Genomic DNA, 19,556 nt, shown 5'->3' with positions numbered 1-19,556 from the left:
TAATTTATTAACTTTTTTTTCGAGATTCATCGAATAATCCGGATGAGCGTCATTTGGCTCGAAGCTTGATTGCCGCTAAAAGCTGGCAATTCCATCAAAATATTAGGTGTACAACTTTGCTTCCGCCGTTTTTTTTCCAAAATTACAAACAATAAAGAGGCTTTATTGTAAAAAACTGGTTATACATTTATGATTCAAAGTATTGTTCATCGCTGGTCACTTTCTTCCATCTTTCGGGTAGCGTACAAATCCCGCGTCGAAAAAACTGGTCATCTTTTGAGGCTATCCACGAATCCATCCAATTTTTTACTTCTTCATAAGACCAGAAATGCTGGTCAGCCAGGCCGTGTGCCATTGATCGAAACAAGTGATAGATAGTCAGAGAGAGCAACGTCTGAAGAATACGGCGGGTGAAGTAGGACTTCCCATTTCAACGTTTCCAAGTATGTCTTGACCACTTTCGCAACATGGGGTCGAGCATTGTCATGCTGCACAATCATTTTATCGTGTCTCTCGTTGTATTGAGGTATATATCGTTGTTTGTTTTTCAATGCTCGGCTCAAACGCATCAATTGCATTCGATACCGATCGCCTGTGATTGTTTCAGTCGGTTTTAATAGTTCATAATACATTACGCCGAGCTGGTCCCATCAAATACAGAGCATGACCTTGGACGTCACCGTTCTTGAAGCGTTGAAACCACTAACGATACGTTCTTTCACTAATAGCGGCCTCACCATAAGTATTTGAGAGCATTCGATGAGCCTCAGCCGCAGATTTCTTCATATTGAAGCAAAAAATTAAAACCTCCCGCAAAGGACGAGAATTTGGCTCGTAAACTGACATTTTCAATCGAGAATAACTTTATGATGCAGACACAAATCGATTAATGTTTCTATGGGGTTATGTTGACAGATGCCCAAGTTTATTGTATGACGTCTATGATCTATTTATTTCGACCACCACTTACCGCTAAAGCCATTTATAGGAAAACGGCGGAAGCAAAGTTGTACACCTAATAAATAGCTATATTGGTTCTGTTAATATTTTATTTTCTAAATTCATTTATAGATTATTTTGTTTCATTAAAAAATGTCTACAGCATTAAATGTGCAATTAATATACTAGCTGTGACATTAATTAAAAAAAAATTAAAATAGAAAAATATTAATTCAATCAAAAAAAAATGAAAATCAAGCGAATTTTTTTAGCTATTTAAAAAGAACGATATCCGTCAATGACATTTTATATTATAGATGTCAGTTTTCTATTTACCAAAAAAAAGACTCTAAATTAGAAATTGATAGAAATGTTCCTTGCTCTGAATTCTTCTAATCCGACATCGAAGTTAAAACCAAATGAAATCTGAAGTTGAATATATTATATTAAAATTCTTTCAGAGGACATACGCATATTTCTACGCAAAACTGTTACATTTATTCTTCCACAAAAAATCTTATGATAATTCCGGAAGAAACTCGAATACAATCGTATATTAAAAAATTAATCTATATATATATCAATCGATTATTAATCGATATTGTAGAGATCATGTAATAAAAAATCGATTTTTTTAAGCTGTTAATCTTTTAATCCGAGAGTAGGCGCGTCTTAATCATTTTGTCCGAAATATATTTTCGCACATATATGTGTTATAACTAAAATATATATATAAAATTATAATTACTGTAAGTAATAATTAATAAGAAAACGAGACTACAAACGTAAGTGAGTTTACATACAATATTATTGCGTACCGGAACGGACGTGTTCCATCTCAGCCTGGGTGTTGCATCATTCCTAATTTTTTTCAAACTATCGAGCTTTTTCGTGATTGTTTCCTTTTTTTAATTTGTTATCTACATTTTCGAACTAGTTTATGGCCAGATCGCGGCCGGGCTGGCTGCGAGAGCCAATAGAAGAAGAAAAAAAAAGACTAACGTAAATGCGCGCTATGGTCTGTAGTCTTAGAATTTTAGACTGACCGTTACAAATTAAATTTTATGTAGATATAAGCCTGTTTACGTCACCTATTTTCGCATATTATATGAAAAAATATTAAATATTTACGTAAAAGTAAAAATATAGTGCCAATGAAAGATATAGATAGAAAACGGAAGAGTACGGCAAAATGATCGTAGCGCGACCACTCCTGGGTTAAGGATATACCATATATATAAATATAAAATATAAAGATATATAATATAAAAAATATATATATAATTGTATATAGAAAAATTACAAAATATACACAAATAGCGAGGCAACAGCAGAACTGCTGTTACTAAGCTTCCCAGAAAACGAAACGAATTACAAATTATAGAGAAATTAGTACAATTTCAGAAAGATAAGTTTCTTGCTTAACAATTCGAGAGATAAGTTTCTTGCTAAATAACTCGATAGTTATTAGATTATAGATTTTAAGAAAATAGAGGACAAGAATGATTTGAGTATAATTGCAAAAAAACATGATTAAAATAATAAACGCAGATTTATTACATAGCAAACAAAAACAATTAAAAAGATCAGAATTAATATAAAAAATACTGACAATTAAAGTAAATATATAAAGCATTGATACAAATTTTGTAGCAGCAAAGCGAAACGAAAGAACTGAAAGGAAAGAGTGGATGGAAAAGAGTAGCGTGTTGTAAAATTTTGTGGCACTATAGGAAAACATAGTCTTTTTCATAGAATTTGGAAATTCGATGTCTAGAAAAGGATAAGGAATTATCGTGTGTCAGAAATATCATCAAAATGGAAATCGGAGTACAGGAGGTATCAAGGAATGCCAAAATGAAGGAGACGAAAAAGCAAAACAACTCAAGAACATAACACTGATGCATCAGCGCAAAAAACAAAAGCAGATATGATCATACTTACGTACATTAAAAAAATAATGAAGACATGAAGTCTGAATATACTGAACTCGGGTAAGCAATTTTTGAGACAAAGCTGGTATATAGATCAAGTCGAACAAGGAAATTACAACCAGTTAAAATACTAAGAATTTCTGTTGATAGGATGTTGATGAAATGGATATAAAAGGCGGAAACGTAAGAAGGTTGCGCGACATTTCACCTAGATGTGCTCACTAAAAGTTCAGCAGAAATCAAAATGAAGAAAGAATTTTAACAAAAAAAAGAGAAGGATTTGTGAATGATTAAGGAGAATATTAAAAGAAGAGAGATGGAATCATAAGAAAGATAATCTTACAAGAGCAAAGAGGATTTAGAAGGGTTAAGATGGAGTGCAAGGAAAAGGTCTATTGCGCAATAGAGCAAAGATCCTGGTTTATGTCAGCAGAAACAGAGGAAGCTTCGAATACAAAAAGAGTACAATAATACGGCATCATCAGTACATGAAAAGTTTGGAGTTAAGTGGACGCAAAGTCAAATATCATAAAAAATAAAGGATCAAGGATAGAACCTTGGGAGACGCCGGAGATATTGCGAGGAGAGGAGGGAGAAGGATTATAAAGAAGGATTAAGAGTGATTAATAAGGGAACATAAAAATGAAAGTGGAAGATGATAGGCTAGAGGAAAGAAGCTTTAGAATTCGTGATCAACTGTAAAAAAGGTAATAAGCCTCGAAAAATCAAGAGCAATAAGCGAGGTTAATAATCCTGAGTCGAATCCATGTAATATAGTATCAGATAAATAAAGTAGCTCAATAGTAGTAACTATGAGAACTGTGAAAGTCAGACTGACAATCAGGAATTGAATTGCACTTTCGGAAGAAGTCATTCAATTGATCGAAACAAATACGCTCAAGCAATTTAGAGAGGAAAGAAGGGATAGAAATTGGTTGAAAGGAGGAAAGTGAAAAGGGGTTACTATTTATTACTTTTTTAATATATTCTAATACAACAAGTCTCATTGAGTCAAAATTATCTAAATCGATAGAAACTCTTTCTATCAAATGTGATTCGACATTACTTGACAAAGTCGAATTCAATCTCAGAAAAACAGCTTCATGTCTTTACGAGATTAACTTGGAACAATCTTATTCAAATAAAAAAATATGATGATTTCAATGAAGAACAATTTGAAATTACGTAAAACTTACGTAAAACTTATGTAAAATTACTCCAATAAAATGATAGCTTCCATCTTGCAACTGGAAAACAGTCAGTTTCAGATTATTCTACGATAAATCTTTTGAAATGACATTTTATCATTTCATTTTGGCTTACATGCTGTTAATAACGATAATTATCAACAAAATCATACTACGGAAATAACAAAAAATTGTTCAATGTTCATAACAATATTTTTGATTTACGATGGTACGTACACCTGACATTAAAAAAAGTACTAATAATGAGTGTCAAAAGAAATCTTTCTTAAGACAGAAAAAAGTTCTTCATTTTTTCAGGAAAAGTGGATTCATTTCGGTAAATTTTATCTTTTATAAAGTTCTATAAGAAAAAGTTTAGAGATGTTAAATCCTGGAACCTTGGTGGAAAGAAAATCTTACTTCCTCTTTCCTATCCAACAATCAAGAAACATGTTGTTCAGTGTTTTTTGAACTTGGCGATAAATATGGACGAGGCATCATATTGGAACCACATCCGGTATTATGATAGCAAGTGGAAGTGTCCGTAAGTAAAAAGACTTGCAGTCATTGATCAGAAAATTATTGTTGTTCTGTTAGTGTACGATAAAAATATGGGAATCCACAATGTGTCCACTTACTATACCACATTTAACGATCATTGATTGATGCCAATATCTCATTAGACCAATCATGGCACGGTACCAATTTCTCATTAGATCAACAATGGAAATTACGTTGATTCCTCACTGTTTTTTGATAGTAATTTCATCAAAAGAGTACACAAGAGAAAAAAAAGAATCAACATGACATTGTCTGTTGCCATTCACAAAACCGCAATCTGGCAACATCAGATGCTTAATGCAAAAAATCTGGTAGGGGTGACAGTAGATATATCGTTTTAGTGTCCTGAATCGTACTAGATCGCAGTATATCGTAATAATTTTCTATCTGCCGGATACTAATATAAGGGTTCACAGCCACTGTTCCGAGTGTTACAATAATCTTGTGAAGGCTGCTTACTGATGTCGATGCAAATTCTCGTCAATAAAGTTCACAATTTCAAATTACATCAGTTGATTTATATCAATACTGATCTAAAAATCTTTCACGATACAATCGTACAGCTTCCATGTAATTATGTCGGCATTCTTTCAAAACAAGAATCGACAATTTCGTTAGGCATATAATAATAAGCCTAAAAATCGCAACGAAGAACGCATAATGCTATTCACAATACTTCCCAAATGAACATGCAGCAGATGTCCTCTGTTTGTAAACACAAGCAAAAAACGATAGGTAAGAAAAATTTCTGAACGTTCAGCGAAAGAAAAACGGTCATAGACAATCTTGAATGATCTTGAAAAGATAATATATCATTAGTTAGTGAATACGATGGGCTATACAGCCCTAGCTAAACGAAAACATATAATTCCATTTTTAAAAATAAAGGTCATCTTGGAGGCATGGCCTTCTAGAAGATTTATGACTATCAAAAGATATCCCTTTCAAAACAAAGTAAATTCCACTTAAAATATTTTCTGGAATAACAAATATTATAGGAGATTATTGCGTTCGAAGCTTCAAATGAAACAACAATGAAAACCTATATAAACAAATGGAATTCTGTATATGGATAGATCAGTTTAATCAATACATACGAATATCTCGAGAAGAAAAAAATTTTTCAAAAAATTTTTCAGACAAAAATTGTATGATTTCATGGGGAAAAAAAGATGATGCCCTAAGTTCATCTTGATAAGAAGGTCCATATTATACAACATTTTTTTAATGGAACTCTATTTTTATTGTGAATTTTTGTAGCTTATTTCAAGAGTTTTTCAAAACACTATAATAAAGTATTTTTTCATTAGATACATTTCGAGTTATGAGGTTCGAAAGTTATAGTAGTGCCTATATTTGCATTATCTAAGGTGTCCTGACGATTAAAACTTTCTAAATATTACTCAAAGTTATAATCTTGACTTATCACCTCTCTCTCTCTTTCTCTCTCTCTCCTCCCCCCCCCTCCCTCCTCCCCCTCTCTGTGTGTATCTGTATGTGTGCTCCCATCTGTTCTAAATTCTGATTCTAAGTTCTGATTTTATTTGATAGTTAATCAGCTTCCAGGCTCATTTACACATATTACTTTCTCGTGCTTAGCATTACCTAGGTGGCTTTAAAGTGATTGCATAAAATTTAAATACGTGAATAAATAGGAAGTACAAAAAATACAGTTCATTATTCGGAAATACAATGTAACATACTGGATAATGCAAATGAATAATATAAATGGATAATGCAAATGCCGGCAGTACTGTAACTTTCGAACCTCATAATTCGGAATGTACTTAACGAAAAAATATTTTATTATAACGTGTTGGAAAATTCTTGAAATAAGCTACAAGAATTCATAATAAAAAATAGACGATTCCATTAAAAAATGTTATGTAATATAGACCTGATTTTCAGGATTTCTCAAGATAAACACCAAGGTCACCATCTTTTTTTCCCCTTGAAACATTTTATCTTAAATGAATAAAATTTGTCTGAAACATTTTTCGAAAAAATATCTCCTTTTTAAAATATTCGCGTGTATTAATTAAAATGGCCTACCCTGTATATTTACACGATATTCCGAAATTCACTAATCAAAATACTGTAGCAAAAAAGTTCTCGAAAAATTTAATTAAAAAAATTATTGTACATTTTATTTGAATTAGCAATTTTTAAGGTAATAAGGAATTTAAATATGACCAATTGCAGACAACGTTTAAACGGCTGATCACGAATTCATTAAACTATCGTGCATGCGATAATATTAGCGAGCGATGGTGAACGCGTACTTTGATACGCTAATTAATAGAGAGAGAGAGAGAGAGAGAGAGAGAGGAAGGGGGAGGAGAGATGGAAGGAGAAAGAGAGAAGCAGAAAATTATAGAGAAAGGGATGAAGAAGAGAAAAAGGAAAAGAAGGAGGGAGAGGAAGAGAAAGAAAGAGAAAAATAGATACATATATATATACAGAAATTATGCAAGAGATTAGAAAAATACGAAAATTCAAGAAATTAGAACAATTGCGTTTTTCTATACAATTATGTTCATATAATACACATAATCACATAATTTCATATAATCACATAATTTTGTACGAGAGAGATCTACAGAAAAGGACAGAAAAATAAAATGAAATCATAAAACGAACATTAATTCTCAGAAATTCGCTAGAAATAATAGATTACTCATACTTGTACATACCTTTAAAATTGTACCACTTCTAATAGATTCCATGAGCATTGGTCTAAGATCAGTTATTGACTCCTCATTATTATTATTAATAACATTTGTGTTTATTGTTGTGTTATTAGAACTATTTGAGTTGGATAAAGGAGGCAGAGGCGGTGGTGTAGGAACATTCGTACTGATTTTTGAAGGAGCTGGAGGTGGAGGTGGAGGAGGAGGAAGAACTGGTGCTGATGTTATAGTTGGTGGAGGTGGTCTCGATGGTAAGGTTCTATGTATTGGTGGAATATTTGAAATATTTAAAGGTGTGCTCAAAGTTAAGTTAGATGGCGTACTCGGTAATGCAGAAGATACGCTAAACCGATTTGGAGGTAAAGGCGGAGCAATACGAATCTGATGCTGAAACATAATATGTTGTTTTCATTTTATTATGTTTAAAATTATATACTATTTTAATATTTATTTTAACATTTTATATATATATATGATATCATATGATATCAATAATTTAATTATGTCTAATAATGTAAAATGTGCAAATGTAAATATATCAATAAATTATATATATAATTAAATTATAAATTATATATTAAGTATAGTATATTATGTATAGAGTAACAGTAATAGTAATAAAAAAAATATATACATTTAATTCATGTATATAAAAATTATATATAAAAGAATATATTAAAAAATAGGATTTTATAGATTTTTATGAGCTATTCTTTGTCAAGTCGGCCACCCACCGTTTCAAAATTGTACTTAACGTAAAAAAACCAGCTTGCACACAAATATAGCTTTAAGCATAAACTATCGAAAACCGTGTAAACAATTGCAATATTCAAAATGGCGGATCCAGTATGGCGGACATTAAGCAGAAGAAATATAGAAATAAGATAAAAAACGGTATCAGTATTCATTGAATTAAATTTAAAGTCTGTTTTTAAATGTGTCGTGAACTTTGATTATCAAATCTGTCAAATTTTAGACGTTTAAAGTGATGAATCATCTATCATGATGGACATAAAGAAATGAAATAGAAATAGAAATCAAAAAGCTCTTTACCTTTCACAAGATTAAGACTATGTAAGGGTGATTAAGAACACAAGTGTCCCTGAAGAGATGTATTCCGGAACGAATTCTAAGACTTTTCCTTTACAAAAATTTTGTCCTTAGTTTTTAAACGCGCATTCACACGTTTATAAAAACATATATAAAGCATACTTTTCTTTTTAAAAATTTTTTTGTATCTTAATTTTTTTTCGTTTTCAATGTGTTACTTTTATGCATATTTTTAAATGAATATGTATTTCAATAAAGTTAGAAAGTTAAAGTTTGAAAGTTTTTTTTAATAATACAGTATATTTAATACAAAAAATATAATTGTCTTAAGAGCCAGGCACAAAGTATTAAAACCTGCCTTCTACAATGTGCTTTTTGTTTTCTGTTTCTTGCTATTTTTTATTTTCATTTTGTCTTTTTGCTTCTATTCAATTTTTGTTTTATATCGCCTGAGGTAAAAGTTAACGAATTTCGAGAAACAAGAATTACATAGCAAGAAATACAATTGTCGATAAAATAGTTGCAAAGGAGAAAAAAAGCAAAAGGTAAAAAAAGAAAATAGGAAACAAAGAGCTCATTGTAGAATAAGCTTAAGGGGATGCTGGAGCCGCCTGTATTATCGATAAAACTTAGCATTTTTGATATTTTTGTTTTTATTGAATTTCTTCGTAGTAATTCAAAATCCTTTTTCCATAATGTACAAAATGTATTTGTCGTTGGTGTATTTTGTGTTCAAAGCTGGAGAAAATAAAAAATTGCAGATTTTTATATACATTTTTATCTTACAATCAGTATGGCAATGCTGAAGGTAAAATGGATAAATGAAGTTGTAATTTTTCATTTTTTTCAACTTTAAATACACCAGCGACAAGTATATTAGCATATACATTTTAATCGTAGAAGAAGAATATTTATTCTGTGAAACCACTATTGAAGAAATCCGACAGGAACAAAAATGTCAAAAACGCTAGTTTTATCGGTAATATAGGTGACTCCAGTATCTCCTTAATGTGTATAATTTCAATTTATATCGAATAATTAAGTAACAAACATTTTGATTCATGCTTAGAGTCCTTTTCAATATAAGGTACAGTCCGATGAATTGATGATCAAATTTTCGTACAATCCAAATCGCAATGTTATTATGTATCGTTAATGTAAAGTATTACGGTCGCATGCGCAATGTTTCAACAAGTATCATCAATCTTCCAGGTTTAACGAACAATATTATGTCAGAAAATTAAAATAAGGCAAAAAAATATGAATTAGACTTAATAATTGTTGGACACAGTAAGTAAGTCGAATAATTCCGTGTCTGTTTGCATTTAAGCTAATTTTTTTTGTTTGCGTAAGATAATAATAAAAATTTTGGCGATAATATTTTGTAATAAATATTGTCAAATGACTTCTAACTTGCAAACAATTACCATCTTTAATCATCTCCAACAACGATTATCATGTAAGTCTAATTCATATTTTTTCGCCTTATTTTAATCTTCTGACATAATATTGTTCATTTAGTAAACCTGGAAGATTAATGATACTTATTGGAACATTGCGCAGGCCGTAACACTGTATGTTAACAATATATAATAACATTGCGATTTGGATTGTATGAAAATTTGATCATCAATTCATCAAACTCATTGTACCTTACATTGAAAAAGATCCTAAACATAGATGGAAACGTTTGTTAGCTAATTAATCGAATAAATTAAAATTATACACATTAATACCTTATGGCTGGCTCTTAAGGCAATTACATTGTATTTGATTTATCTTATGAGCCTCAATTTCCATTAAATAGTATATTTCGATAGTTTATTTAGACCAAGAATATGCTGATATTTGAGAAGTAGAGTAAAGCCCTAAACATAATACAAAGCAACAGCGATAAAAACAGCGATAAGAACATAGAATTCTAATTCGTCGAAAATTGTATCGCTATTGCTTATTCCATGTTTCAATTTGCATTGACATATTTCTTTCCCGTATGATAGATTCATCATTTATTTCTACCGTTGTGCTTATTGTCTGTTACTTCTAACTTTTTCATTGTTACTTCATATTGTATTTAAAGCTTAATATAATGAAAGAACACAGTAATTTTCTTCCATTTTTTTTTTGCGAAGAAGAAAAAATACATGACTCATGTATTCACGACTCTATGAAAGCTTCCTCCTACTTCTCCAATGCTTGATCTAGATATACTATGGCTAGAACTTCGTAGTCCATCTTATTTCAAGACTGTCCTAAGTAATGTCTTAAAACATTAATACGGCCTTCTGACAAGGTCGTGACTTTTTAGGGATGTACTTAAGACGATCTTGAATATAAGATCTGACTATGAATATCACCCTCTCCAGGGAAACATGCTAATAGTGTGTGGGAATAAGTTAACAAGCATGACACTCTACCCTAGACAATAGTACTGAAAATAAAACGACTTAAGAAATGAAAGAAGAATGTTCTTCATTTCAAGCGCAAAGTTATTTTATTACGATCAGATATTTAACAAAAAAAGATAGAATACGTATTCGCAATAAAAACTTTATGAAAAGTAGAAAATCGAGTACTAATACCGTTTCAGCATTTTTTGTTCGAAGCATTTAATAAAAGATTGAAGTAAATCTTTAAATTATTTTATATTTTGCACTTTTTTGTCCTTTAAATTCATAAAATTTGGTAACATATTTGTAATCAGAATCCATGACACATATAAAAACTTCAAAGTGATTTAATAAATACTGGCACCGTTTCATTTTATTTCCATATTATATTTTTCAGTTTCATGTCTGCCACTGGATCTGCCATCTTGAATTTTGCAATTGTTCATGGTTTCAATAGCTTATGTCTGAAGCACATTTCTGCAAGAATTTTCTAAGTAAAGTACAATTTTGGAATAATGAGTGGTCAACTTGACAAAAGGTTCATTTCTATTGAAAACACACCGGTCGTACATCGTGTTATCACGAATTAATCAAAATCCCATCTGTGTATATAAACATAACCCCTCCCCCCCCCCTTCCTCCCCCTTCTCTCTCTCTCTTTCTCTCTCGCGACACGCGTGACGCGCTCGGTGGAAACATACTCAAAGAATATCTCATATATGTATATATATAAATTAACATTTCATTCAAAAACAAAAAATTAATTTATATATAATGAATTAAATAATATTTTAATTATAATAAATTTTAATTAAATTGTAGTAAAATTATCAATGATATTGATGATATTTATAATCTTTATATGTATTAATATTCTTTTCAAAATATTATTTGAAATGTTTTCCTAAAAAAGAAATAATTTATATAAATATAATTTATATAAAATTATTGCAATTAATATTTATTTACATAATAAATTTAATAATTTATAATAAATTTCTCTATTATATTCAACATTATCATTCCCTAAAAAAACTATCGATCATGTAATTTTCCACTAGGGCGGAATCGTGAAAAGTGAAAATTTTCATGTGAACCAATCATGTAATTTTCAAACTACGGAACGTGAAATTTTTCACATGAACTTGTGAGTCATAAAATTTGTGAGCGGAAAGATGGAAATATAGAGAAATATGGTCTAATTTTCACCGAGAGCATTTCCCCTGTCATTCGACTGACAGGAGAATACTCGACTATAGTTGGTTGATTCTTACATTCTGATCCGGTTTAAACTCTCGGTGGAAATTAGGTTCTATGATGTAATCCAGTAATACTTATATCGTCTTATATATGTGTATTGTTTAATAAGTGTGAGCGGCATTTGATAATGAAAAATAAAAACAATATTAAAATTTTAAAAATCTAGTGCAGAGTATCAGAATTAATACTTACTATTTTAATTTACTATATGAACACGACTTAATCTTATTCAAACTCTTAAATCAAACGTTTTTAGATTATGAATACATATTTATATATTGGGAGTGTGCATTAATTTTAAGGAATTTTTTAGTAAAAATACTTTATTGTGAAAAAATGATTACAAATTAATCATTCAAAATATTATCCATCGCTAATTTTTCCCATCTTTTTGGTAATAGGTGGAAGGTTCACGTCGAAAGAACGACATATCTTTTGAGACTATTTACGAATCGATCCATTTTTTGGTATTTTCGTAAGAATGAAAACGTTGCTCAGACAGGTCATGAGTCATCGATCGAAATAGGTGGTAATTGGAAGGAACAATATCTGGAGAATACGGCGAATGTGATAGGACATTCCAATTAAATGCTTTCTTTGACCAGTTTCGCAATATGTGGCCGAGCGTTATCGTGCTAGAAAATTACTTTGTAGTGTCTTTTCGCGTAATCTGATCGTTTTTGCATCAATGCTCGGCTCAATTATATCAATTGTTGTTGGCAGCATTCCCCAGTGATGGTTTCATTAGGTTGGAGCAGCTCATAATACACTACCCAGCTGATCCCACCAAATGCAGAGCTTGGCGCCATGAATATTCGGCTTTGCCGTCAATGTTGATGATTTGCCTGGTCTGCACCGTGATTTTTTGCGCTTTGAATTTTCATTTTTCATCATCCGACACGATGGTCAATGCATCTGGTACGATGCAAAAAACTTTTTCTTCTGTCTTTGAAGCAATTCACAGATCATTTTGCGCCTTTCGACACACAATTTCCTTGCTTTTCAATCATTCCAATGGCCTTCAAACGTCTGGAATCGTTGATCGATCATCAACATTTAACGATTTTGCAAGTCTTCTTGCATTTAACTCGGGTCTTGATCGAGTAAAACTTCCACTTCCTCATCTTCAAACTTTTTCGATTGGTTTGGACATTCTTTGTTTTTCGTTTTGTGTCAAAATCATCTTTTTTATAGTGTCGAAACTAGTACTCACATGTTGAAATCGCTGGAGTATAATCACCATAAGCTTCCGATAGCATTCGTTGACTTTTCTTCAAATGGAAGCAAAAAAACAAAGTTTCCAGCAAATTGAATTTTATTGGCACAAAATTCAACATATTCAATACTCAAAAAAACAATGTTGTTTACACTTCGGCAAAATGATACATACTGAAAAGTACTACACATACTAAAGCCACGTGATAGTGTTTTGAACATGAAGGTAGCAACAATATGACCCAATGCGATAATACTAGTTATGTCATCTCTTGAAAATCCTTTAAAATTAATGCACACTGCCAATATTATGCATAAAGGTAAATGTTTTGGAAAATATTATTTAGTTTATTAGCGATCATTTGATTCGTGTACAAATAAATATTATCTAAATTCCGGTAATTGTGTATGTAAACATATATCGTAAAAATTAAATACACCCTTATTTACATGTTTGGCTCGAAAAAGTTCACGCGGAATCTGAATAAGCGGAATTATGAAAAGTAAAATTTTCCGCTCGAAATTACATAATCGCTGCCCTGCCCATACCCTCAAAATGTCAGACAAAAGTAGTGAGGATATATTTTTAGTACTTACACTTTTATACACTTTCGTATTTAGGAATTAGTTCTGTGACGAGAGTAAACCGGGACGGACATGTTTGTCTTGTCTCGGCTTGGATGTCATTACATCCCTAATTTTTGTTAAGCCTGTTAAGCTTTTATATTTTGATTTCACATTTCGTTTTTATTGTTATAATTTTATTTATACTAATAATAATTTTATTTATACTAATAATAATTTTATTTATACTAATTTTATTTATGCCGGCTTTTCTTATGATCGCTCAATACATTACACTGATTTAATTATTGTATTATTAGAATATTTTTATTTATTATTATTTAATTATTGTATTATTATTTAATTATTATTATTTAATTTTATTGTATTATTATTTAATTATTGTTATTATTTGCGATTTTTGCCCCATCGGCACCCTTCCTTTATGAAAATATACGCGGAAACATTTGATAGGGCTGTATTGCTTGAAATTATGTTTTTACTTGAAATTTTATATTTTTATTAAATACATTACATTTCTTCATAACTATATTATTTCTTTACAATTATAATATTTTCTTATGATTATGGGTGCTTTCCAGCAAGGACATAGTCAGACACAATGAATTACATCCTTATTACTTGCCTACGTTAAATAAGGATAAAACGATTTACTGTGTTACACAATGATTATGTCCTCTATAATATAAAATACATCAATAAAGAATAGAAAATAAATCAATGAAGAAATTTGCGTTATTTCATGTCTACAAGTTTTTTAATAAGCTTGCCATTTCTTTACATTGTGATTCGTGCTGCCATAGTGAGGGCAAGTTAACCAATCGAAAACATGGGCCGACTCTGTTTTTCTAGGGACTATAGAGTAGAATGAGAGAGATAAGTGGATGAACGTTCTTTCTCTGTTCCTTCTCTGTACTAAAGTCTGATTGGTTACTGTTGATCCGGCAGTCCTACCAATCAGTCCTACATATCAGGCTTTAGTAAACAAAGAAAAAAGTTCATCCATTCAGAGAGAATCAAGGGAGAGTGGTGGATAGCGTTTCTCTTCTCTGATTAGTATCGTCATTTATAGTTCAACTTCCACAAATATGCATATGTGCATGTATGTATATGTACATACACACAATACTAGTGCGGTACAGTATTACTGTCTAGCATCGTACCATCACGCTTCTACCATATCACTCCAACAAACGGTTGCCGGCTGAATCCGCTCCATTCTCCCTTGATTATTTCTGCATCCATTTATCTGCCTCTTACTCGTGTTTCTATCCTTACCACCGCCATCGGTAGTTTATTCTATATGTCGATGGATAGAGTGAACTAAACTAACAAGGAAAACATCAGGTGAAGATATCGAGGATTTTGATGCGCTTTTTACAGACTATTCTTGAGCGAAAAATAAACGATACATATCCAGCCTTTTCAGTTATTGGTCTATAGTTCCGAAGAAATCGATTTTTTGAATAATTAATGTAATAATTTGAAAAAACGTATTGTATTGGAAAATATAAATATTCTTTATAAATTTATTTTTTATTTTACCGAATGTTAAAGATAAAATTACACTTGAATGGATGATTTTCAATCTCGGATGATTATTCTGAACGCAGCAAGTAGATCGCACGCCAGTTGATATGTTGCTTACTTCATTCGACTCACTTGCAGCGATTCTCTGAACTGAAGAAATATTTCAATATAAAATTTATCAGCATGGAAAACGACAGAAATTTTTATGATGAAATCACATATGCTAATAGAATGAAAAAATTATTGATGCTGGGCAACACAAAAGAATATATTTGTTCTTTCAAAACAAAATATAACTAATATATAACTGATGGGAAATTTGTGGTCAAATTTTATACAAACTACTACTGGTTGAAAAAGTGAAAAGTTCCGAGTTTTCTGAAAGAGCAAAGATTGTTGGAAAGAAATTTGCGAAATTTGTGGCAGAAATGATTCGTGATTTTCATTTCGAAGAAGATGAAGAATTACTTTTGGTGGAAGAATGCATCAAGAAGATATTAACAAGAATAATTCTAATATTTTATCGCCAATTTATTATACTGACAATTGACAATTAATAAATTATTACCCAAAATAATAACTGCCTATTTGATATTAATTTATTTGAAATGTATTATATAAAATATTAATTAATTTCGATAATAAATACACTACAATAATTCGTTAAAGAAATTAAAAATTAATTCATTTTTCAATAACTAATAGAATATATTTTGTATTGATTATAAATAATTCCACTAATGTATACATTTTTTAGAACAGATTACTTGAATATATTGGCAATTATCGCTAATTATGTATTCTAGTAAATTACAATAGGTAATATTTATACAGTGTAATAAATTAATGATGAAATACAATATTAGAATGAATTGTGTTAATCTTTTTGTGTAATACATTCTTCCACAAAAAATAATTCTTCATCTTCTTCGAAATGAAAATCACGAATCATTTCTGCCACAAATTCCACTATTTTCTTTCCAATAATCTCTGTTCTTTCAGAAAAACTTGGAACTTTCCACTTTTTCAGCCAGTTGTAGTTTGTACAAAATTTGATCACAAATTTTCAGCTTATCAGTTTATATCTTATTATGAGAGCGACAAAGATGTTCTTTTTTCACGTTCAAATCCGCCACCAATAAATCGCATTTTTACTTTTATTGGCATATGCGATTTCATCAACATTTTTTATCGTTTTCCATACTGGTTTTAAATTTTATTGAAATATTCTTCAATTCGGAGAATAGCTGCGCGCGCGAGTCAAATGCTTACTGAAGTGAGCAATATTTCGACTAGCACACGGTCTATTTGCTGCGTTAACAGCAATCATTATTCGAGATTCAGAATCATCCACCCAAGTGTTTATCTTTAACATTCGGTGAAATAAAATGAAATTTATAAAGATATTGATATTTTCCAATACAGCTCATTTTTCAAATTATTACAATATTGGGAGTACAAATTAATATTCGGTCCGTTTCCCTAAAGATAGCTCCAGCTGTTGTGAATGGTTCATAGTGACAGCTGATTTTGGCGGTTTCAGCAAGGCTAAATATCTGCTAATAATATTCAGTTTATATCGCTTTGAGTTTCATACAAAAATCTTGATTTTTACTGTGTTTGAAATGTCGAATTTTGTGTTAACCAAGCAGCATTTGCGGGAGGTTTTGATTTTTTGCTTTAATTGGAAGAAAAGTGCGGTTGAAACTCATCGAATGCTTGTCGAAGTTTATGGTGACACTGCTCCAACTGATAAATCATAGGGAATGGTTTCGATGTTTCAAGGATGGAGATTTCAGCATTGAAAACAAGCCTCGCTCTGGACAGCCAAAAAAATTCGAAGACAAAGAATTAGAGGTATTACTCGAAGAAGATCAGAGTCAAACGCAAGAGAAGCTTGCAGAATCATTGAGGGTAACTCAACAAGCCGTTTCTGTATGATTGAGAGCCATGGGAATGATTCAAAAACAAGGAAATTGCCTTATGAACTAAAATCGAGAGATGTTGAAAGGCGATTTTTCACTTGCGAACAGCTGATTCAAAGATAACAGAGAAAAGGTTTTTTGCATCGGATTGTAATTGGAGATGAGAAGTAGATATTTTACGACAACCCCAAGAAGAAAAAATATTAAGCCCGATCGTTGCTATCGACCTCAACATCAACATCACGGCCGAACATTCATGATTCAAAGATCATGCTCTGTATCTGGTGAGACCCAAAGGGTCTTGTTTATTATGCTGAAATCTGGCGATTCCATTACGGGCGATCGGTATCGGCTACAATTGATTCGATTGAGCCGTGCATTGCGAGAAAAACGGCCGGAATACAAAGATATGATAAAGTTATTCTTCTTCATGACAACGCTCGGCCTCATGTCACTAAAGTCGTAAAAAAATATTTGGAAACGCTCAAATGGGATGTTTTACCGCATCCGCCGTATTCTCCGGACATTACTTCTGATTACTGGTTGTTCCGAAGGATGCAGCAAGTCACCGGTTCACTTCTTTCGCAGAAATCGAAAATTGGCTCCAAAATTGGAACGCTTCCAAAGAGGCGAGTCATTTTTTCGAGATGGAATTCGAAAATTGCCTGAGAGAAAAAGTAATAGGCAGTGATGGACAATACTTTAATTGATCTGTTCATTCATTTTGTTTTGAAATAAATGCATTTTGAACGGACCGAACTAATTTGTACTCCCAATAATTATTTAAAAAATTACAATAATTATTTAAAAAATCGATTTCTTCGAATTATGGACCAATAAGTATACGGCTTGACACATCATTTCTTTTTCGCTCAATAAAATCTATAAAAAACGCAAAATCTCCGACATCATCACTTGGTATCCCCCTTGTAAGTCGAAAAATCTTCTACCATTTTGCAATTTTTACAATAGTTAACAAGATTACTAAAAATTGCCGAATATTGATCTTCAATATTTCTCTCAATTTACTATATATTTTTCTCAATTTGATAGAAAAACTGCAAGAGACAAAAATATTATTTATTTTCTTCTTACAGAATACTAAGAATTTCTTCAGAATTTTTTATTAACTTTTTAATACTGCATTTTCTTATACAGAGATTTAAAACAGGTCATTTGAATAACTTGTTAGTATTTAACAATAAAAGAAAAAGGGTCAAACAAAAGTTGCATGGTTTCAAGGGGGAGGGGGTATTTTAATCATGTCTTTCTTCTAGGTGGAGGCGCTAAAAAAAGATATGAAGATTATCTAGAAGAAAGACAACATGACCAAAATATACCCCCTTGAAATCATGCCTCGTTTGTTTGGCATTTTTCCTTCTATTGTTAAAAGCAAACGAGTTATGTAGATGACCTGTTTTAAATGCCTCATCCTGTATATTGGCAACTATCTTTATTAATTAATTAACATGAGAAAATACGATATTAAAAAATTCTGAAAAAATTCTCATAACTTTATGAGAAAACAAACAATTTAAACAATTTTTGTCTCACGCTATTTTTCTGTAAAGTTGATAATATTTCAGTAAAAAATTATTGAAAACAATATTCAGCGATTTTTATTTAATATCTTGTTAACTATTGCGAAAATTATAAAATGGTAGAGGACTTTTCGACTCAATTTAGTTCGTTCTATCTACACAAGAGCACTTGACAAAAAAATTTCGGGGCATTCTGTATGTATGTATGTAGATTTGATCTAGACTCCCTTTTCAAGGTCAAATGATCCCACACCAATTTAGGAAAATATCTTTCTGCGGATTTAGCTAATTTTTGGATATTATATATATATTTGTAATTCTTTCTGAACAAATATCTCAATGGGCTCAACTTGAGTCGTTTCCGTGCTACAAGTTTTGAAAGATCCAGTAATGTAAAATCATGTAAAATCTGGATCTTTCAAGACTTGTAGCACGGCTCATAGGATCAAGTTGAGCTCATTTTGAATCCAATGTATTGCTGAGTAAGTTTGGCGAATTAATCGAATTTTCTATAAGATTTCTATTGTGAAATCGGCTGCCATTTTGAATTCGGAAAAAAGCCAGACGGCTTTTGAAAGTAGTTGTCACAAGCTTTAATTTGAGCCGTGCAAACCTCATTTTTTTCAAAACTGTTCTGGACGGGGGAGGGAGTCCGCTTCACGGAGAATGCCCCACATATATACATGTATATCTAAAAAATATATATATACATATATATATATATATATATATATATATATATATATTAG

The 19,556-nt window shown here is 31.1% G+C and overlaps 1 protein-coding gene across 1 annotated transcript in view; it reads right to left on the bottom strand.

Annotated features, from left to right (window-relative positions):
* LOC105622036 (neural Wiskott-Aldrich syndrome protein) overlaps window positions 1–19,556 on the bottom strand; it is a 32,157-nt gene that overhangs the window by 550 nt on the left and 12,051 nt on the right. Inside the window, 1 exon segment of the mRNA XM_012203474.1 lies at window positions 7,315–7,698. Within this exon segment, the coding sequence (XP_012058864.1) occupies window positions 7,315–7,698 (384 nt within the window).

This window comes from Atta cephalotes, assembly GCF_000143395.1.
Source record: "Atta cephalotes unplaced genomic scaffold scaffold00002, whole genome shotgun sequence".
Taxonomy (NCBI): Eukaryota; Metazoa; Arthropoda; class Insecta; order Hymenoptera; family Formicidae; genus Atta; species Atta cephalotes.
This window is presented reverse-complemented; position numbering and strand designations above follow the sequence as displayed.